The sequence below is a fragment of the Aplidium turbinatum genome, chromosome 7 (assembly GCF_918807975.1).
Source record: "Aplidium turbinatum chromosome 7, kaAplTurb1.1, whole genome shotgun sequence".
NCBI lineage: Eukaryota > Metazoa > Chordata > Ascidiacea > Aplousobranchia > Polyclinidae > Aplidium > Aplidium turbinatum.
The window spans coordinates 10,593,310-10,616,266 of record NC_137478.1 but is presented as its reverse complement, the minus strand read 5'-3'; the positions used below and the strand labels follow the sequence as shown (position 1 = coordinate 10,616,266).

At 39.1% G+C, this 22,957-nt stretch overlaps 1 protein-coding gene across 2 annotated transcripts in view; it reads right to left on the bottom strand.

Moving 5' to 3' along the window:
• Window positions 1-615: 615 nt before the first annotated feature.
• Window positions 616-22,957, bottom strand: part of LOC145774267 (pancreatic secretory granule membrane major glycoprotein GP2-like) — a 64,020-nt gene continuing 41,678 nt past the window's right edge. Inside the window, exons 7-10 of one of the 2 annotated variants that reach the window (XR_014290016.1) lie at window positions 13,464-13,635; window positions 7,053-7,245; window positions 2,008-2,496; window positions 623-1,132 (exon numbers count right to left, since the gene is read on the bottom strand). Coding sequence is in view for 1 of the 2 variants with exons in the window: in XM_082585465.1 (XP_082441591.1) it covers window positions 2,327-2,496; window positions 7,053-7,245; window positions 13,464-13,635 (535 nt within the window). In the remaining variant the exon portion in view is untranslated. Of the gene's footprint in view, window positions 2,497-7,052; window positions 7,246-13,463; window positions 13,636-22,957 lie in introns of both variants that reach the window. The other variant, XM_082585465.1, reaches the window with a different exon arrangement.

Genomic DNA, 22,957 nt, shown 5'->3' with positions numbered 1-22,957 from the left:
CCGGCCATAGGTCTTCATGAAACACTTTTGACACCAGTCCGGGGGGTGATAAGGTGGCATTACTCAAACATTACGCCTCCGCCACTCTTTGTACATAAACACAAAATCATCTATAATTGCAGACTGTTTCACAGTAACATTTGTTGAAAAGCCACCCGTTGCAGATTTGGACATGTGCGAAAATAAATGGGCTTCACTGATCAAATCTTCGATTAACATCAAGATAATGATTTTGCCTCTTGTTAAGTAGAGGTTTCGGTTCGCTGGTCCTGCTTTTCCAGCTTCATTTCATTATGAATTTATCGCTGCGCTATCTTATTGGTTTGCACTTAACACTTAGGTCATGGGCCCATTGTTTTTGCTATGTTCTGTCACTTAGTTTTATTTTGACATGCTATTTGCACTTAACACTTAGGTCATGGACCCATTGTTTTTGCCATGTTCTGTCACTTAGTTTTATTGTGACATGCTATCTGCATTATTTTGTCATAGTGGTTAGGTTCGTGTAGTTTAGTTTAAATTTAGTTTAAATTTGCATATAAATGTTTTACGCAGCCTGTAATTATTTACGCAGTATTTTACCGGTTAGTCTTGGCAGTTAGTCTTGGCCAGTATCTTAGGCTACTGCAGATTCATTTATTTATTTAGTGACAGTTTTTAGGTAATGCTTTCTTATGTTTGCTTTTTAGGCACTAATGATGCTCTACAGTTAGAGCGAAATGCATATGCCAATAGGGCTCTGCTGATTTTCCATGTATTTTTGTAATAAAGAATGCATAAAATGTATGTATGCCTGTATAAAACCAAGCAATAATCAAAAAGAAAGTGAAATTGAGGAGAAAGAGCTTTTCCACTGTTTAGTATACCAAGAGATGGACATGTTGGCCACGTGGCCAACTTACCTTCCATGGTGGTCCAAATTACCTGCACAGTCGGGCAAGACGGTCCATTTTAATTTTGTCGAAAAACTTGAAAAATTACATACCTAAGAATGTTGGTTTGATGCAAGAATATGTCCACTTCTAGAGTGATAAATTCTCTACTCTTCAATAACATTCGCTTTAACATATGCTTTGTTATTAGCTCACATATTCAATTATACATTTTGCTGGGCCAACTTACCCGAGTCTCCCTTACTATGTACACTCAGTGGCGTACGCAGGATTTCCTCAAGGGGGAGGGGGCCATTGAGAGTAACGTAGCCAGGAATTTTGAAAGGGGGGGGGGTTTGACAACCAGCGGGCGAAGCCCGACGGCGTTTTCGCTTAAGTCGACACCTAGCGGCGGGGGGTCTGGGGGACCTCCCCCAGAAAATTTTGAAAAATTACTTTGAATTTGGTGCATTCTGAGAGCATTTTCAACAAAAATGTGGGTATGAATATTCCTGTAAAATGGTGCTGTCAGGTGGCATAGCAAAAGGATAAGATCATGTTTTCTTCGGCATTTTTCGGAAATAAAGCTAAGTCTCTATGTTTTCTTGTTGTTAATTCCTGGCTGAGATGTTTGAATGTTTGGTATTGGCAAAAATCGCTCTTTTAATGCAGTTTTGTTTAAAATTAGGCAAGTTTTTTTTAGACCGAAACCATCATGCCCAAGCATAAAGAAACTGAAAGCATCATTCTCAATATCGTGACGTCACACGCGTGCCAAAGTGGGGTTGTAACCCCCAAGGCCCAAACCCCCCCCCTTTGGCTATGCCACTGGCCATTGATATCCCAGACGTCTTCATGATATCCCAGTATGGTTTTAGTTTAGACTTTATCCATTTCTCTCTCACTAATCACTATAATAGGCTTACAGAACACTATGCTACGTTTGCATACCTGGGGTGGGGTAGGTGGAGTGGGCCATGTATTTCGTATTGGCTTAGTCTATAAAACAACATTGTTACAGTAATTGCTTTGACAGAGCAATGCAAAACATATTAAATGCCTTAATCTACGTCGTTAACTACTAAAACATTTTTAAGGGGGGGGGGGCATGGCCTAATGGCCCCCCCCTGCGTACGCCACTGTGTACATTAGTACATGACAATTTGTATGACAGTAGCCTACAGTAATATGTGACGACATTTTTAAACACTGGTTGAATGTGCCGAAGGCACCGCGTATGAGTTGTGTGAACTATACGACTCTACAATTTTTTCTAGACAAAGTAGTGAACAACTTTAACAATTTTGCTGCAAGTGTAGTCGAGTGATTTTTGTTGATTTTCATATTGAAAGAAGTTTTTTTTTTCATATTGATAGCCTACGTTGTTAAAATCTAAACTTAAAAGAAATTCAATTTCAGGAATTCAATTTCAATTTCAAAATACTGATGACACATCAGGCGAAAGTTTTATTCGTAATTCCGTTCCCGTTTATTCCTGCACTGAGGATGTAGTTGTTTGTACGAACGATGATGGCGACCAAAGCCAGGATGAAAGCGATCAGGACAAGACCTCCAAGAACTCCAATGACCACAGTGTTTCTGAGCGTCCAAAACGTGTGTCCATCTAGAAAAGAAAAATCATCCGTTGGAGAGTTAAGTCTCATGAGATATAGGTTAGTTAGGCTATTGTGTAGTTTTATTTTATTTGTTGAAATCCCAAACATTTATCACATTTCGACTTGATTTTGATTCACATTGTTTCTATTTAGGCTTAGCCTAGGCCTAGCCTACTACGCCACTGTATTTTGAAGAAATAAAACAACCTTGAAGTTGTCACCCTATTGCTAAATGTATAATGAATAAATATCGAACAATGCTAAAGCAAAACATCCATTCTACGTTTCAACGAAAAATCTTTAAAACTCTTGTTACCTTTCCAAGATAAAAAGTCACCAAACGTGCTTGTTAAAAACGTATATTAATGCAGCTGTTTGCGTATTACTGAGCTTAAGTAAGCGTGCACATAATGTTAACTGCACACAGGGTCACTGTGCCATGACCAAATGACCAATAGAAATTCTACAGTTTGCGTAGACTCTTGTTGAATAGGCAGCTATTCTACTCAGTTATTTTATTTGTAAAAACCTACTTTTAGATGCAATAAAAAAAATGTTGTCACTTAAAATAAGTATTTTCCATTTATAAGTAGCCTATGTTTCTGTCTATTGTCTTCATTAGTTCAAAAGCGTAAAAATTTAATTTTTAGAAAAATTTATTTAAACGTTCGCCCAAAGTCAGAAAAACCTGGAAATTTCTGCAGAATGTGACAAATCAGGCCGTAGCTTTAGGTGGCCATAGTTCAACATTTATTCCATTATAATCATTCCGCAGTTGCTGCTGTCTAACTGCAAAGGGTCTATTCTATATTACATAATATAATAATATGAAATATGAAACGAAAAATGGCAACCACACCATGATGTTTTGGACAGTTGCATGAACAGACTGATCCCATTTAAATATTTTGATATTTTGTGACTGGACACATCAGGATGAAGAAGTCTTATTTGTGTCAATGAACAAAATTAAGAATTTTATCGATTTTAGGGCAACTGCATCCTGTTGATCTGAAAAGTTTCACAAAAAAGATTGGACAGGGTCAAGACCATTTCTTATTTTGTGGCTTCCAAAATCAAGTTGATACAACGTAAAAAAAAATAATAAAATTTTGCTATTTTTGTAACTCTACAAAACGCCCATTAATACGAGTCCGCCAAATGAAAATGTTAGGACTACAATAGCCTACATGTTTTACAAAACTTGCTAGTTTTTCTTATTTATGCAATTTTGCGGTTTTTTGTTTTGCTTTTATGAAAAGAATTATACCTTTTTATAGATTTTCAGATTGAGTGCCAATAGACGCTTTTACGTGAGACATTAAACTTCAGCAAATTTGGTTATAATACAAACACTATCAATCTTGGTATAAATAATAATTAATATCAAATTATTTGATGAGAATAATGTCGATATCCTGGACGGCATGCTGTAAGTCAAGCGACTGCTTCTCTAAGACTTCCAACACAACTACAGTATATATGAACGCGTTCAAGAAAACTGCATCACGCAACATGACTCGTGATGAGATGAGAAACTTGAAAGACCATTGGCATAGCAACAAACTGAAAAAATTGGTGAGCAGGTGTTTAATTGCGGAAATCTAAAACTCATAGTTCAAGTATTTAATAGTTTTAGTAGGAGATCCAGATGGGTCCTTTGGTCATGCGCCCAGTCAAAACTTAAATTAAAATCCGTTTTTCCAATTTTGGAAACGTTTCTAGCTCGCTTTATTTACATCATACATGCAGGACCGGATTTAGCTGATGGGGGGGCCCAGGGCACTTTTAAATCGGGGGCCCCCGTGCAAAAAAAATGTTCGCGCCTACGGCGCGAAAACCCACCTCTACGTCTACAGTAGCATTAATCCAGTACTGCACAGCATTTTTCAGAAACTTCAAAGGCTGAAAGAAAGAAAAAATAACACAAAATCACATTTTTTCCACGTAGGGGGCCCTTCAAAAGTCGGGGGCCCGGGGCACCTGCACCTCCGCCCCCCCTAAATCCGGGCCTGCATACATGTCTTTTTTATTCCAAAGAATTGGATTTTTGTGTCAATTAACAAAAGGTTTGTTTCAAAATGTCGCAATAAGCAGGTCTAGATATTTTTTTAACAATTCAAAACAGCAGAAATCGTCAGTTAGAGTCAACATTAAAATTTTTTCCTGTAAATTGTTGACTAATTCAATTCATTTTTTCGTTCACTGCAACCAGTCATGTTTTTCATGTACATACTGCAACTGAGGCTTTACACCAATGGCCGCCTTTATGGAACTGCCTCAATAGTAGGCCTACCATATTTTTATCGCCTAAAAAGAGGATACGTTTCGCCAACAACTAGAATTTTACTCTTGCGGAATCTTTTACATGCTTTTAGACCAGGGCTTCCCGATTCGTTTATTACCCTACACCCCATGGGATTGATGAAGCCAATCTCGCACCCCCATGTTTTGAAGCGGAGTGGTTCTGAGAAGAAAATTCAAAATACGTACGAAAACAACGCAGAAAAGCAGCTCACCGGCCTTTATATGGTGAACGAATAGGAAAAAGGGCAGCCTTCAACAACGCAATCACACAAAATGCAAAAGCGAATAAATAAAGAAATAACACAAACTGAGAACCCAATGGCGTTAATTAAGATCTTTTATCTGTTCGACTAGTAGCTGGCACTTTCCTTTTCGTAAGTCAATCCACAGTTTACAACGTGAAAAACTTCGTTCTCGCTTAAAACGCGGTCTTTCCCAATGTGTGAGCAACAATTGCAAAGAATAAGCAAATTGCTCACACAATATTATCGCATTATCCGCCACCAATCACGTGACGTTCGGATCACAGCCTTTTTGTTATCAGCAACTTGTCGGGTGGTATTTTCTTGTTGTGCATTGTGCTGTATAGGGCATAGGCCAACATAGAATGCTCTGAGAGATAATCACCACCTCCCTAGTTAAACAAAATCCATCTCTATATACGGTATAGCTCTTCTTCTTCGGTGGATTCTCGCACCCCTAGCAACAGCTACTCGCACCCCCAGGGGGTGCGAGCACCCCCAATCGGGAAGCCCTGTTTTAGACAGAGATGTACGTATACGCCGCATACTTGCGGCGTAGAATTTTTGTTTACGCTAACGCTTGCGGCCACATTTTTTTGGATAGTTTGCGCTTGAGGCTACGCTGTAAAGTTTTCGCGGTTTTTTAGCGCATAGCGTCAACGCATACTTTTTAATGTATTTTTTTCTCTACAACACGCCAATACCTTCCAGCGCTGCAGTTGAAAGAATGTTTTCAATGGGCAAAGACATATTGGAACAAAACACAGCAAAATGTCAGATGAATACTTTCAGATGCTTGTGTATCTTCGTGAAAATTCAAAATAAAACTTGTTTGTTTCGAGTGGTGTATACCGTGTGAATGTTTGGCACCTAGCAAACAAAATTAGTTTACGCTAGTGTATGCGCTGACGCTGACGCTGACGCCGCCAACTTTTTTTACAAGTTACGTTGACGCATACGGCGTATGGTTTTTTCGAACGTTTGCGTTTACGCTGACGGCGTCAATATTTTTTGTATGCGCGTACATCACTGCTTTTAGATCATTATTCATTACAGTATAGGCCTACGCAGCAAAAGTTACCATTTACCAAAACAACAAGAAAACAGATTGACTGATTTTTTTCTCATTTCTAGAGCTTCCTTAAGACAACAAATGATTTTATATTATTTTTTAAGAGTCAGCAAAAAGTGAAAAAAAGACCTAGTTTTTAGACAGTTTCAGTCAGACAGCAATGATCGCAAAAATCTGCAAAATGTGACAAATCAGGCACGACCTCCAGGTCAAGCCTTAGCTTTTTTCAACAAGGAATGGTCAGCCTCAACGAAATTGTTAAATTATTTGCAAGAAATATGACTAAAACAATAGACTGCACAGTGCACATAACCGTTAAGATGCTAAAATCGGCGTGAATTAAAAAGCTGTCCCTTTCCTTGCAAAGCTGTCAGCCTTTCCATGCCACGACTTCTTTTGCTGTGGGTTAGGTGTTACACACATTGCACGTTTAGACATTCGTTTCGATTTGTTTCAAGTAACAAACGAACCAAACTGAGTTGAAGATCTACAATTAGTCTACATACTGTAAAGAAAATCTGGTTTTGAGAAAATGATACTCAAAAACATTTGATACTCAAAAACATTAACGACAGTTGAAAGGAATCTTCCAGAACCTACCACCTGCAATTCTTCAACATGCTTAACATCAGTTGCTGAAGTACCATCGATGGTGGTGCTAAAGACCATTGTTTTGTATTAAACCGATAGCCTACGTGACAAACTAAAAATTGATATTGCATTTTTATTGAAAATTTGCTTAAAATGGAAAAGTGAAGTTTGTAAGATCGCTTTTGTGCAATCAGTTTACTCATTCACTTTCAATATTTTTGCTAGGCGTTGAAAACCCTGGTTGAAAGTCGGTTGTTATGTCTTATTTAAATGCAGAGAGAATTTTAAAATTGTTTTTTCCTTGATTTCCAAGTTTCATCCCCATTTTTTCATTGATTTCTAGGTTACAAACCTTTTGTATAACTTGTTTTATTTTCCGACTGCTTCTCGTCAATTACAGTGCTCTTCTCCCCATTCTCATAACTTTCTTTAATGGTCACTGGTCCAATCGGCCCAACCGATATCACATGAGGTGTATTGAAATCTTCTGGGCCCCAAACCTTCCCATCGCTAATGGATCTCCTTTTTCGACCAGAAGGACAAGTCTATTAAATGATTTTGCATTAAGCTATAAAGTTTTCAATAGTCTAATTGAAGGTACAATTCTCTTTGATTCATTATAGTTTCAAAGTAAATTTATAATGAAATTTGTAGTCTTTGTGAACATTTTAGCCTAAGAGCCTACGACAAGATGAAAAAAATTTCATATAATGCGATTATAACATGTTTGCTGGAAATTACATTGTTTTCTAGATTAACTAGCACAATGTCACCAACTGCTAACAGCATTTGAAAATATTTGGGTTGAGATTAGTTTATAAGCTTATTGTCCAGGGGTGTCCAAAATTTTTCTCAGGCAGGCCAAGTTTGATAATGCAGAAGTGCACGCTGGCCAACAGGCGCCAACAATTTTGTTCTGTGCGCAAAAAGATGCATCATATAGCTATCAATATTGTGTTCTTTAATTTTATTTTTATACAACAAAGCAATATGCATGCTTAAGTATTTTGTTACTTAGCCTAGTTATATAGCCTACATTAAGTTACATATCTTGGGTCCTGACATAAAACTGCTACCGGTAAGGAGACACCGCTTTGAGTATGTGGTGCTTTGGAGAATGTGGAGTTATCCCTTCTCAGCCTATCAGGTTTGCTCTGAACCAGAGCAGTAGTACCTTTCAGGGCCCCAGGTATAGGTTAAATACCCGGAAAAGCTTGACTCTTGTAGGTGCGATGTGTAGGCGTACTGCAATATACATGTCCTAACATATCTAAATCAAGCCCACAGCAGTGGGTTAACATGCCCATGCGTCCGGGAAAGTTTTCCAGAAGATAAGACAAAGACAGTCTGAAATAAAACCTACAACTCAGCAGGAACCACACCGTCCTTGTTTCAGTACGCTGAGCCAGGTAGACGAACCTTGTGTTTAAAGGGTGAGGCCAGAATTGCACACACTGTACTTTACCTAAAAGCTCCATTGCGCAAGCTCAAGTTCACTTCGTGTCTTAGCCTTAACCCCAAAAGTCTGTAGCGATGGGAAAAGGATGAAGTAGGCAGGTGAAAGACGTCACTAGAACCCGGAGTTTCAATCCTGCATGCAGGCGGTTTATAGATATAGGCTAAGGTAAACAATAAATAGGCTACTATTAATACTACCGTACAAAAAGTGCTCAATACCAAGCAAAAAGCCAAGCAGAGCGAATTAAATCAAATATAGTTAGTCTCTAAACCCATGACAGCCTGTTTAACCCAAAAAGGAGGATCATCAGAAGATCCTTATTTAAATAGAATATTCTATTTGAATAAGGAACTTCTGATGATCCTCCTTTTAGTGTGAAACAAGGGTTTAGAGCAGTGGTCGGCAACCTTTTGCTAGTCACGGGACAAATGTCGAGTGTACAAACCTTTGGTGGGCCGGAAATTTCATTAACACTATAATTTACACTCACTTTAGTATATTGCGCTACATTGCTGCAATCTCAATCATACCAATCACAAAAAGAGCAAAATATATGTATTCACACTTCTACAACACAGCATTAATGTGACACTTGATGCTGCTTGCTTTGTCAAAGTTTTTCAACATCTGGTGACAAGTCAGATGAAGCAAGAACATTTTCTAAATGGGCGTCGGAAATGCGTGATCTTAGCTTGCTCTTCGTGAATTTCATTGTGGAAAACATTTGTTCACATGTGTACGTGCTACCAAACATCGATGCCATTTCTTTTGCATTGTTGGTCAAGCTGGGATAAAGACCACTTTCAAGAAGGTAGGCTACTTTTTGTAAAATTCAAGCAGCGATTGTATGAAATTTTGCCTTCAATTCGTCACTGCATTGCATTTCAATAAGGTCCATTTGAAATTTTTTCGGAAATGGTATTGGCGTCCACATCAAACGGAGTACTGAACAGTGGCGTAACTACCCATTGGATCTTGTGGATAAATCCAGGGGCGGCACGTTGCTACAGGGCGGCAAAATGTGATAACGTTTTAAAGTTTAAACGAACAAAGACAGTCACATTAATTTATTCCTGAAGAGATTCAGACTTAAACGACCAAAGTTAACACTGTTCTAAGTGAAGCCAAAAAATTAAACAAGTTATGCCTATAAACTAATTTGCAACTTTTTTAGATTGTGCCTCACTATGTGGTATTTGTGACGGTTTATTGATACTCATGCTGTTAAAGTAATGATAGAATGTCGGTTGTAACTTGTAAGCTGTAACATTGTTCAGTCAATTTCAGAGATGTACGTATACGCCGCAAATTCTACGCCGCATACTTGCGGCGTAGACTTTTTGTTTACGCTAACGCTTGCGGCCATATTTTTTTGGATAGTTTGTGCTTGAGGCTACGCCGTAAAGTTTTCGCGTTTTTTAGCGCATAGCGTCAACGCATACTTTTTAATGTCTTTTTTTTTGCTACAACACGCCAATACCTTCCAGCGCTGCAGTTGAAAAAATGTTTTCAATGGGCAAAGACGTATTGGAATCAAAACACAGCAAAATGTCAGATGAACACTTTCAGATGCTTGTGTTTCTTCGCGGAAATTCAAAATAAAACTTGTTTGTTTTAAGTGGTTTATACCGCGTGAATGTTTGGCACCTAGCAAACAAAATTAGTTTACGCTAGTGTATGCGCTGACGTTGATGCCGCCAATATTTTTTACAAGTTGCTTTGACGCATACGGCGTATGGTTTTTCGAACGTTTGCGTTTACGCTGACGGCGTCAATATTTTTTGTATGCGAGTACATCACTGGTCAATTTAGCTTTGGTAGTTAAGTTCAATTTAGCTTTGGTAGTTAAGTTCAAATTAAATTTAAGTTTATTTCACTTTCGGGAGGGAGACAGGAATGGACCGTGAGGTCATCGAGTCAACTACCACTTTTACCATCTGTCTGTGGTAGATAGACGGGATTCCTCCATCTTCAAGTGTGAAGATGAGTTAGGTTACTGAGAGGTTTAAAGTTTCAGGTCTGAAATAAACCACTTAGATTAACTCAGCAAATTTGCAATTATGGTTATTATTTTTAACTAATGTGCTGCAGATTCCAGAACAAGATTTAAGTTGCAATTTTTTGAAGTTAATTTTGGCCTATGACGAGAATAAAAGAAAGTGAAGAGTTTTTTAGAAAGAAAAAGAAAGTTAGAGAAGAGGAACTAAAAATAATGAAGAAGTTAGGCTATTTTGAAGTTCGTAAAATTTGCCTCTGCTAAAAAAAAAAACAGTAGAGCTTAGCACAGTAAATCTCTACCTCAAGTTGAAACGGAAGAAGAAGTGTACGACGGTGTCAAGGGGGGTAGGGTCGGTAGGGGCGGCATTTCGTGCAAAAATCCAAGGGCGGCATATTGCGTTGCTACGCCACTGGTACTGAATAGCCTGAATTTATTTTGTAGAGAACGAATGTCGGAAAATCGTGAGGAAAATTCAGTAATTAAATTTCGTATCAAAGTTACAAATGCAGTGTTGCTACTAGGTTTGTTCTCCTCCAGTATAGGAAAGTGAACATAATTTTCTTTGTCCAGTTGACATTCCCAGCGTCGCAGTTTTGTTTCTAATGCGAGTATGTTCCTCCACATCTCATATCTACCGCCTTCGCACCAGTTTTATGGTGTAACAATAGACTAGTACGAGGTACTTTCAACACCACAATTTTTTCAAACAGTGCTAACACTGGAGTTTGAAACTCAATAAGAAACGGCGGGCCGTATTCTTGTGATAACTAATTAATATGTATCGGGCCGGCGATTTCGCAAGGCGGGCCGGATCCGGCCCACGGGCCGTAGGTTGCCGACCCTTGGTTTAGAGACTAATAACTATATTTAATTTAGATATAGGCTAATTTACATATCTCCGGATGTGATAATTTAGGCCGAATAGGCTAAGTTACCTGCTTTTTCATTATAAATAGAAACATAGGCTATGGAAATTTTGTAAAACACAGCTGTGTTGATGTGAATGATGAAACTGTCGCAATGATTTCAATATCCAGGTCAAGTCTGGTCAGGGATATCTAGAGAAGGGGATATGAAGGCTCGAAGCGATTGCCTTATTCTCATGACACTACCAGGGCGGTAGTTTGCAGTGCTTTAAACATGTGGTTCTTTTTTAAATCGTAGAAAGTTTTGTAGTGCAGCTGGTACAATGAGCTACAGAAGACAGTTAGCAAATGTTACATAGAGCATATTTAAAGAATACTTGTTTACAAAGACAGTTGAAAAGTTACCAGTAAGCTGTTTTTTTTTTAACAAAGCCTTTGCAGTAGGCTAGATGTAAAGCAAGTATATGGGTAGTTGAATTAACAAGCAACCATGTGCATGCTGTGAATATCCAGGCCTGATGCTAATAGCGCAATGGAAGTTATCATAACAAAATTTATTAAACTACTATCGGTGCCGATTGTCATTTTACGATAAACACAAATTATTTACGATAAACAAAAGCCCTTCTATTGTCAGACGTAATAAAAGCCTTCGTATCCCCTTCTTTAGATATCCCTGAGTCTGGTTCGGGTTAGCTCAGTTTTGATTTCAAGCAGACCGAGAACGTCTGCTCGCACAAATTTGTTGAGCCAAACAAGTTCAACGTATTCTTTGCAATGCGTTCCCATTTTTGGAATTTTTTTCCAACTGATGGTAAAAAAACCCGACGGAAAGTTGTTGCTGTCTCGTTTGGCACTCGGCGTCTCAGTTAAGCTCAATTAACTGCAGGTGCGCTAGAGCCCCCGCCTTCACGCAGAAAGAAGGAAATAGCAGTGGCCAGTAACTAAGTCCTCTTCAATTGCGGCAAAACTTTGAAAGCGGTCGTTGAATTCGCTTGCAAGAAAATGAATAAATACGGTATAACTTGTTACCCTACTCTTTAGGACAATAATGGTTGGTTTTGCATTTTTATACTTGGATTACCAAAGCCTTGACAGGTTAGCCTAGCCTATTCCTGGTAGTTTTGCATATTTGTAGGGGAGAGATTTTAACCTTTTTTGCAACACGACCTCTTCAGAGCAACCAACGTAGTCTCGCGACGTAGCCGGTCGTTTGGTCGACAGACATTTGGTCGTTTGGTCGACAAGACATTTGGTCGACAAGACATTCGGGTTAGGGTTAGGATTAGGGTTAGGGTTGGGTAACCCTGGGTTAGGGTTAGGGTTTGAGTTAAGGTTAGGGTTAGTTAACCCTTACCCTAAAATGAATCGTTCTGTCGACCAAATGTCCAGTCGACCAAATGTTCTGTCGACCTAACGTCCTGTCGACCAAATGTCTGTCCACCAAATGTCCTGTCGACCAAATGTCTGTCGACCAAATGTCTGTCGACCAAACGTCCTGTCGACCAAATGTCCAAACGTCCTGTCGACCAAATGTCTGTCGACCAAATGACCGGGTAGGCTATCTCTCGCGAGCCCCCATGCAAATATTCAACAAAGGCATATTTAATGCAAAATTCAAGCAAACTTGATTCATGACAACATCCAGTTGTGCCTCGTTTCCCTCCTTTAATGCAAACTTCTGAAACCAAAATCGTCTTTTCACGATGTTATTGCGGTTTTATTACAATTCCTCTAATTGTTATTTTTATTTTCTATCAGGCTTGACTGAATTGTAAAAGAAAAAATAATGAGAATAAGCTACATTTCTGCATCTTTACAGGTTGAATTTATTGCAATGTTCTATGGATTTATTGAAATCAGCTTCAGTGAGATTGTTGGTGCTGTATTTTTTTGAAAGGCTTGCTTATGCGTGGAACTGTTGCTGGTTGGTTTTGAATCTTTATCCTCGGATTGACAAAACCTTGATTGGTTATTCCTGGTAGTTTCGCATACTTGTAGAGGCTTTTGACGCAGGGCCGGTCACCGAGATTGACAGAGTGAAGTTTCGGATTGTTGAAGTGTTATTGGCCGAGAATTATTCCATCCATTAGGTGCCGCTGAATGGAAAGCAGTTCTGAAATGCGTTGCTCAAGCGCACACCCCGAGAGCCGAACCAGCGCTGCTTGATCTTGAGTCTGGCGCTTAACCATTGAGCTAACGAGGCGGATTTCGCAATTATTACGCAATAATATCGCGAGCCGGATTTGGCTCGATCGTATCGCGAGCCGGATTTCGCTCGAAGGCCGGACTTTGGACACCCCTGATGTAGTCAAACAACAGAAAAAATAAAAGTTAGGTTTTCAAAGTTACACTGATTAGCAGCACGATATAAAATATGAGTAGGTCATCTTTAGGTAAGTTATTGAAAAACATTTTGTTCTATATACTGTATTTTACTGGTTTGCAAGCTTTATTGATGCAGAGTTGAAGATCGCAGTGTAACCAGACGTTGTTAAATTTATCGCCATCTCCGACAAACTTAAACACCGGACTACTCCACAAGCCTTGATGGCCAATTCCATTTTGAGAAATTTTGATCAAGCCATCTCCAGAACCGGTTACACCACACCTGAAATGAAAATATGTCATTTTACAAATAAAAAATATATCAATGCTTCAACCTTTTTATCGTAGCTCTGCTTAGCATACAACTGAGCCCAATTTTTTTGGGTATAGCCTACGGTACCGGTATTTCTCTTTGAGTTGCTTACAATAGCTCAGTTTGTTAGCTCGTGACTTCATGAACGAAGAAGCTTCAAGACCAAGCTGGCACTGGTTCGACTCTCAGGATGTGCGCTTGAGCAACGCACGTTAACGACTGCTCTTTATTCAGCGGCACCTAATAGACGAAACAATTCCCTGGCAACGACACTTCAACAATCGGACAACTTCACTCTGCCAATTTCGGTGACCGGGGCTGCGTCAGTGGTTCAAAGCCTTTACAAGTATGCGAAACTGCCAGGATCAAGCTCTCAAAGAAGCTTTCCCAGTTCGAGGATAAAGATTCAATCAACCGAGTTGTTATTACAAAAACCTCACAGTTGCATTATTAAAGTAGCCTACACTAGGCCTACCATATTTTCATCACCCAAAAAGAGGACATGTTTAGTAAGCAAGTAAAATGCAGTGGATTTTTACGTTTAAACAATTTTTACATTTTCTTGGATGATTACAGGCCTATGTAGCAAAAGTGACTAATAAAAAACAACATTTATTAGTCAGATTCAATCGATGAATATTTTGCTGTTCACTTAATTTTCATCACAGAAAACATGAGTTTTACATTTGCATTTTGAGCCATAGCCTATTGCAGAAGAAGAATTGCTCGATTTTTAACTATTCATTAAAAAAATCTATAGTTCTGCAATGTTTGAACTATTCTGTCCATTTTGTAATGTGCCATCGTTTAAAAAAAGCTAATGCAAACTAGCTATCAGGTTTAAGACGCCTTTGCACTAGCTTCCGGCCCACCCAGTGCTACGGAAATAACCGCTGCACTACAACTGTTAAGGAAAAACGTTACCAAACTGTTTGTAAAGGACTGACATTTCTGTTTATCACTAAGGCCACCACAAATGGGGACAGCCTAGGCCAAATTTGGAAATATGTAATGTTTTTTCAAGAGCACGATGCCCTGTAGTGTATCACTGCACTGGATAACTTTTCCAGCAACCTTTCGATTTTCATCACAACTTTGCTATTCCACCGCTGACTTTGTTATTTATTGTGCTCAATTCAAGTCAATGGAGATTCAAAGTAGTTGTATATCTTTTCGCAATTTGCATCCGGCCCGCAGCTGTTAATCTCGCAACAACCCGGCCCTCAGAGAAAAAAGTTTGGTGACCCCTGGTGTAGAGCTTACAGATCTAACAGTTTAGCTTTAGCATCATCAATCTGAAAAGCGTAATCCTAATCTTTGGTGTAAGACAGAATAAGCGTCCAATCAAAGGATGTGAACTTGGAAAATGAAATTAGTCTATTCATCCAAATAGGCACAACATAAGAGTCGAAAAATAAAAATACATCTGACATGGTCTTTTTTGTTTGTTTGTTTATCTTTATCCTGCATTGCGGGAAAGCGGACTTGAGCGCTACGCATCGGTGTACGCCTTCCGACATACACCTGACCCACGCTGCAGCCGACGGCAATGTCTGTTTCCGGTTGTCTACTTTACTTATGACTTAAATTTGGTACTACCCATTACTCGAAATCGATCACTAGGTAGAGGCAATTATCTTTAAGTTTCTTGCCCAGAGAAACAACAGCAAGTGCGGGTGACTGGAGTCGAACATGCAGGCTCTCGACTGCGAGCTCAACGCGCTAACCACTCGGCCACGGCCACGGCTGTCATCGAGTAACACTGCCTTCGTTTGCCACAGAAATAAATGTAACCACTATAGCCACAGCAAGCAATGCATTGTCAACCTCAAAGTCAATAAACACTTTTCTTAAACGAAGGAGAGCCTACTTCTGCCACAGCTCACAGAAAACAAACTTGTCATACTTCCTTTTTTTCTATTTGAATAAGCTTAACTGAAGATGATCTAGCTCAGGGTGATCCAAGACTGCGAACATGAAGAGCCACATTAGGGTCTGAGAAAAACTTCACGGGCCGCATAGTGAGAAATGATAACGCGTTGCTGAAAGTAGAAAGGTTGTTAAATAAAAACTTAACTAGGTTGCGATTTTGAACTTCTTTTCTATAGATTTCGATCTGTTTTAGCTATATTCTTACTGTTTGCAGGCTATGAAAATTAACAAATCTTGTCGCTGACAAAATACAGTTGCAATGAAAGGACTGAGTTTGCTGTTCTGATCGACCTAGTGTTTTGCTGAACGCCTAACTCACTTTTTAATCTCTGCTTGCGACTCAAAAAGTGATTTTCAGCTAGTAAAAAAGATACGATACAAAACACGTCAACAAATTAGCAAACCAAAACAATTTATTGTTTTTTGCTTTTGCATATACTGTCGATCTCTGGTTTAAATTCAGTGGTCGACAGACGTTAGCAGGCATCCAGGGTTTCATCAGCCATTCTGTTCCGCGTGTCGCTTTTTAATCGCTTCATAACGGAAAAAGTGCCTTCATAACGGAGAAAGTGCTAGCAGCAAAAGCAAAACATCAACGCACGTTTGTGTCGTCACAAACCGACATTGTTCCCTCATAGTTACCTATTGACCCGATTATGCGGGACTTATTTAGGGTTGTGGCGAATGTAATGTATTTATAAAACGTAGGTGTATTTTTAAACCTTGGATTTAGCACTGATAATTCCAGCATGCACAAAATGTTCGCGGGCCTCACAAAAGCTTCACGCGGGCAGCATACGGCCCGCGTGCAGCATACGGCCCGCGTGCGAGGGTTTGGACCACCCTGATCTAGCTACTAGCTGCTGATCGAAATCAATTTTCAGCTGTTTATGATTGAACTGACTCGTGCGAAAATAAATTCGTTTGTATTTTCCTTTTTGGTATCGTTGCTTAGCCTTATTTAGCTTTCGTCAAACGTCACATAAAAATAAAACCCTGTTGATAATAATAGCAATGCAAAAAAGAGGACATTTGAGCATTTTCAAGTGTCCTCGAAGGACAATTCATTTTTTACGAAAAAAGAGGACAAATCCTCCTAAAAGAGGACATATGGTAGCCAGGGCCGGATTAACCATTAGGCTAATTAGGCCCTGGAAAAATTCGGCCCTCAATTTTTGTAAGGCTGATGGTGATACAGATCCAACACCAGTAGCTTACAGTACAAATTTTGCTTAAAAACGACTGAGTTGAGTCAATATATATGAAAAGCCCATTTCCAAAACCACGTAGGGGCCACTTTTACCGAAACTGAGTTTAGAGCAGGGCTTTTCAACCTGGGGGTCACGAGCCGTTTTATGGAGGCAGGGGCGTACTCAGTGGGGGGAGAGCAAAGGGAACAAATGATTCCTTGAAATGTATGTTTGAAACTGTATAAAAGTTTTTTTTTTAAAACAAAATGTATTTCTAACAAATTAATGCGATATTTAGCCATGTAACACTTTCACTGCTCACAATATGGTAGTTAGAGGGAGTGATGTGCAATTCTGTTATTTAACGTTTTGCTTACCTGTAGCCTATTGCAGTGATGTACGCGCATACAAAAATATTGACGCCGTCAGCGTAAACGCAAACGTTCGAAAAACCATATGCCGTATGCGTCAACGTAACTTGTAAAAAAAGTTGACGGCGTCAGCGTCAGCGTCAGCGCATACACTAGCGTAAACTAATTTTGTTTGCTAGGTGCCAAACATTCACACGGTATAAACCACTCGAAACAAACAAGTTTTATTTTGAATTTTCACGAAGATACACAAGCATCTGAAAGTGTTCATCTGACATTTTGCTGTGTTTTGTTCCAATATGTCTTTGCCCATTGAAAACATTCTTTCAACTGCAGCGCTGGAAGGTATTGGCGTGTTGTAGCGAAAAAAATACATTAAAAAGTATGCGTTGACGCTATGCGCTAAAAAACCGCGAAACCTTCACAGCGTAGCCTCAAGCGCAAACTATCCAAAAAAATGTAGCCGCAAGCGTTAGCGTAAACAAAAAGTCTACGCCGCAAGTATGCGGCGTAGAATTTGCGGCGTATACGTAGGCCTACATCTCTGGCCTATTGTAATGTCCATTGTCGAATGTTTGTTTCTACGTTCGTTGTACGCATCAGGTCTAATATGAACATTAAATAAGTACATTGCTGTACGTTGTGTGAAAGTTATTTTGACAAGCTGAAGTCCCCTGACTGAAGCCTACCATTGAATCAATCATTAGGCTATAGGCCAACTCTATTTATTCTTACAGCTGTTTTGGTTTTATGTAACTTAAATAACCCAGATAATCACTTCATCTGGTACAGTAGCCTATATATCTTCATCAGATCGAGTATGGATCTCACCAAATCTGATAAACATATGTAGCCTACCTGATAAAGTGGCCGTCTTGGAAACTTTTCACCCCGTTTGACAACATTATTCGACAGAGTTTTACTATTGATTAAGGACTCACTGACTTGTGCAATAATATTCATCTTCCCCACCGAGATTTTGTGCTGGCTACGCCCAGGGCCGGATTAACCATTAGGCTAATAAGGCTATAGCCTTAGGCCCTGGAAAAATTTGGCCCTCAATTTTTGTAAGGCTGATGGTGATACAGATCCAACACCAGTAGCTTACAGTACAAATTTTGCTTAAAAACGACTGAGTTGAGTCAATATATATGAAAAGCCCATTTCCAAAACCCCGTAGGGGCCACTTTTACCGAAACTGAGTTTAGAGCAGGGCTTTTCAACCTGGGGGTCACGAGCCGTTTTTCGGAGGTTAGCGAGGCGGTTGAAATTCCAGTGTATTGTTTTCAATTCTTGTTTGCCAGAAAAGATTAAAAACTGTTTTTTTTTCGCAATCGCCCATTCCTCTTCTTGAGGTTATTATAACGTTTAAGCTTTCAGACGTTGCAAAGGCTTTAACTATAGGAAAGCATTCGATATTTTTCACCAAGTTCTTGTACGTTGTTTTGTGCAGACTACAGTTAACCAGTAACAACGCTATGGTAAAAAAGTAAAATTATGTAGAATCCTATGCAAAATATAGATTTCTTAGTATCGTTTTCAATGGAATTGAAAAAAAAAATTAGTGTCGGCTATTTTGTTTGAAAGTTCTTTCAGCAACAGGTGCACGCATTGCCAAACGTAATAGTAAAAAATATGCAGCACCAACCATCTCACTGAAGTTGATTTAAATAAATCCATAAAAGATTGCAATAAATTCAACAGGTAAAAGTGCGAAAACGTATTATCTAGCTAAGTTTGAAAGAAAATGGAAACAACAATCGGAGGAAATGTAATAAAAGCCGTGAAAACATCGCAAAAAAAACGTTTTTCGTTTCGGAAGTTTACTTTGGAACAGCAAAACTAAACATAACTTATGGATGTCGGCATGAATCAAATTTTGTTAAATTTTGCCATGGGCTCCGTCAGTGGGGGGGCCGCGGGGGTAATTACCCCCACCAATTGGAGTGGGGGGTAACTAATGCAAAATTACCCCCCACTAATGTAGAGATAAATATTTCATTTTTAAAATTTTTTTACTTTTGTGTTTTATTTTCAGTTTTTTATTTTGTTGCATGAGTTTTTCGCTTGGAAACTCCGACTCGCAAGACAACGCCAAACTATGTATCCGGTCAAAAATATGAGCATCACAATGCGCTATGTGTGACGTCATAATTTTGTGGCGTTCAATTGTTTTAACTCCGCGGCTTTTTTCGAGGAGATAGCTTCTCTTCGCCTTTGTGTGAACCATGCGGGGCTTGATGGTTTTGCTTTGCCATGCGATTTTGCTGATGGCGAGACGATGGGTGGCGTTAATTGATTGCAAGGGATAGCTGAGGCCTATGAGAGGGGGTACGGAGGGTACGGCGTGCCCTTGAGGGCCCAGGCCTGTGTTTGTTGGGGAGCCCGAAATTGTAACTTTATAGTTTACGCTCAAAAATGTTTGGTTAAAACTATCTTAAACGACTAAATTCAAGCATAAAATTTGTTATTCTTTACTCCTGGGGGGCCCGTAATGTAGCAAAAGGGCCCGGAAAGGTAACTGAGTGCATTGCAAGCAAATTAGGAATCCAAAGTGGTAATTTAATGTTTTACGTGCAAAAATGTTCTGTTAAAAGCACCCTAAATTAAATCATAAAAATTGGTTATTCTCCTGTCTGGGGCCTATAGTGTAGGAGGTGGGCCTATAGTGTAGCAAATGCAGTTTTGAGAAAAGCCCGGGTGTTTTGTGTTTTTTAAAAACTATTTGAAAAAGATTGTTTCACGCTTATTTCACTTCAAATAAACTTCGGAGTTGAAGCAGGGGCCGGAGTCAATACTTTCCGAGCAGGAGCGGAGCTGGAGTAAAAAAACTGACTTCGTTCACCTCGGCTAGGCATGTGGTGAATGCAAAGAAGAAAGGTTATTGGTCAGATGATTAATTTGATTATGTTTTAACAAGATGTTGTGTTTGAGCCTTGGTAGAGAGCTTGACTTGTACCAGATACATGTAACATTCAGTAACGTTAAATCCAACGTTTTCGACACCACATAGTCCAAGAGAAATAAATAAATTAATTTTAAAATTTTATATTAAAGCTGTACAGGTGACACCTCTCAACAGCACCATCAACAACTCACACAAGAATTCAATGCAGGATACACAAATTGGCGAGGGACAGATCACATGATATGCACAACACAAAACACTAAACAATAGTTTTTTGCCGCCTGATACTATTGTTGCGCATAGATACCCAATTCTACAGTAAAATGCTGTATGATGTGCATTGTGCAATACGCTTAAGCTAACATCACGCGTTTTGCCCAAGACAAAGGGGCAGAGTGACTCTTCGTACCCCTAGTGAAAATTTCTCTCAGAGGCCATGGCTGAGGCAAGGGACAGCTATTTGTTGAGTCAAGTAAAATTCCTATTTATTTTTAAATAATATTATTACTTGTAAAATTCCATTTTTTGTTTACTGTTATTTTTTACACGGCGCAGATGGTAGGCCTTCCGGCCTGTAGTAGCGATCAAGATGTCTCTCTATTTTCAGTTGTTGTAAAAGTTAATGCATTTTAGCTTTAATTTTATTTTTTTTCTGAGTTGAATGTAGGCCTAGCTTTGACCTTAACGCTTCTGACCTTTTAAATCTAACCTTTAATCGCCTGAAGTGAAAAATTTGGAGGACTTCAGTCAAGGAAGAATACTGAGGGGTATTTTTGCCTAGGCTACGTCCCCTCTTCCAGTCAAAATTGTCTCAAAACTTCAAAAAATGTGGCAAATGTTAAAAAGCTTTTGCTCGCGATTTCAGATTCGTTGAAATATTTTTTTGATTTTAAATCGTGCTGAAAAGCAAAAATTTTGCGCCTTCGGCGCGTAACATGTCGACTGAGACGCTGCACGTAGGCAATAAGAAACTGAAGCTTTCAGTAATGCAAAGGGGGTCTGGAGGCGACCTCCCAGAAGTATATGTGATGAGATAATCCAATAAGCCCCTGTCGATGTCAAAACATCATTTCCGCCCCTGCCTAAATTACCTCCCACTCTCAGGAAGTGTCCGGAGCCCCTGAATTTTGCATTAAATATGCTTTGGTTGAATACTTTTACGGGGGGTGGGCGAGACTACATTGATTGCTCTGAGGGGGTCTCGGTGGAAAAAAGGTTGAAAACCCCTTGTTTAGAGTGTCATTAGGTAAAGTATTACCATAGGTACCTACTATCCATTTCTTTCTTTCAAAAATCTTTTAGGCTACATCTGCTTCAAATTTGACAATAAACATTTTTCTGTTATGTTTATGTTATTTTGCAGTACAATAAATAATTTCAATTTTTCATGTATGTATTTTTATTACTTTTTGTAGCTTGGTTTGCAAAAATAGGCCCTTCTCTAGTAAACAGCCTTAGGCCTACAGTACCCTTAATCCGGCCCTGGCTACGCCCATGGGAGGGGTCTCTTAAGCTCGTGTTCTATGCTGGCCCTACCCTTATGTTCTGGTTACGTAGAGTCATTTCTTTTTGCTTGCACCAACACAAGATCCCAACGCTTTAGATCAGTGATTCTCACCCGCGGCCCATGCGACCCTCAACCATTCTTCCTGCAGTCCTCAACGATGCAGCAAAAAAGTATTGTTTGTGCTAGAAGAACTGCATAAAATAGCGAGCATACATATAGTGGTCACATAACTTACGTGCTAGCCAAAAAAAGTCTTATAATAACATTTGTCCACACTGCAAATACAGATTAATTAGTTGTATTTATCAGGGGAGTTACGCTAGACATCAATATTTGCGAGCAATTTCTCACTTTGCGTTCCGTTCACGGCACAACAAAAGGGATAGGCTCAAAGGTGGGCAGTAACTAGTTAAAAAAGTAACTAAAAAAGTCTTATAATAACATTTGTCCACACTGCGAATACAGATTAATTAGTTGTATTTATCAGGGGAGTTACGCTAGACATCAATATTTGCGAGCAATTTCTCACTTTGCGTTCCGTTCACGGCACAACAAAAGGGATAGGCTCAAAGGTGGGCAGTAACTAGTTAAAAAAGTAACTAGTTACATAACTAGTTACTTTTTGAGTAACTGTAACTTCGTTACTTTTTTGAAAAAGTAACGATAAGCAGTAACTAGCTACTATTTTGGCGTTTTTCAACAGTTACAAGTTACAGTTACTTACTTTTCCAAACAAAAATTGGTCGTTTGTATTTCAGTTAATGGCAGTTTTTTCTTAGTGGTCAAATAATTATTTGTTTGGGAGAGATTACAGGCGTTCAGCGACAAGAAGCGAGGGTATGTACAGAGAGGAGCTGTCTAAACAGCTACATAGGATTTTGCGGGCACCAGCGACTGAAAGGAGGCCGTGTAAAGTTTACACTGTAAACTGCGAGGTGGGATTTCGCAGTGTTCTATACGGATTGATGTGACGTCACAATCCTTTGTTTGTCCCCTTACTTTATTCATTAAGTTACTTCTTCTCGTTGAGGGTTGGAGGCAATGTGGCGCCAAGTTTCTCTGTTGTGAGATTTTTATACTGCAGTTTTGTAATTAAGTCCTGACCAGTCTTCAATATCATTAGTCCAAATTCTTGGTGGTCTGCCCCTATTTCGTTTGCCGTCCATTTCTCCTTTTAGTAATTGTCTTTGAGTAGAATTATTGCGAATCATGTGGCCAAAATATTTCATTTTTCTTGATTTAATTGTTTGTGGAATTTCCATGTTGGTATGTATTTTAGATAGTAGCCTACATCTTTGTTTGTGATTTTATCCTTCTATTTTATCCGTTCTCCCACTAAGCTGTTTGTTTTTAGAAATTTCACGTTCTCTCTTTTTGTAAAGCG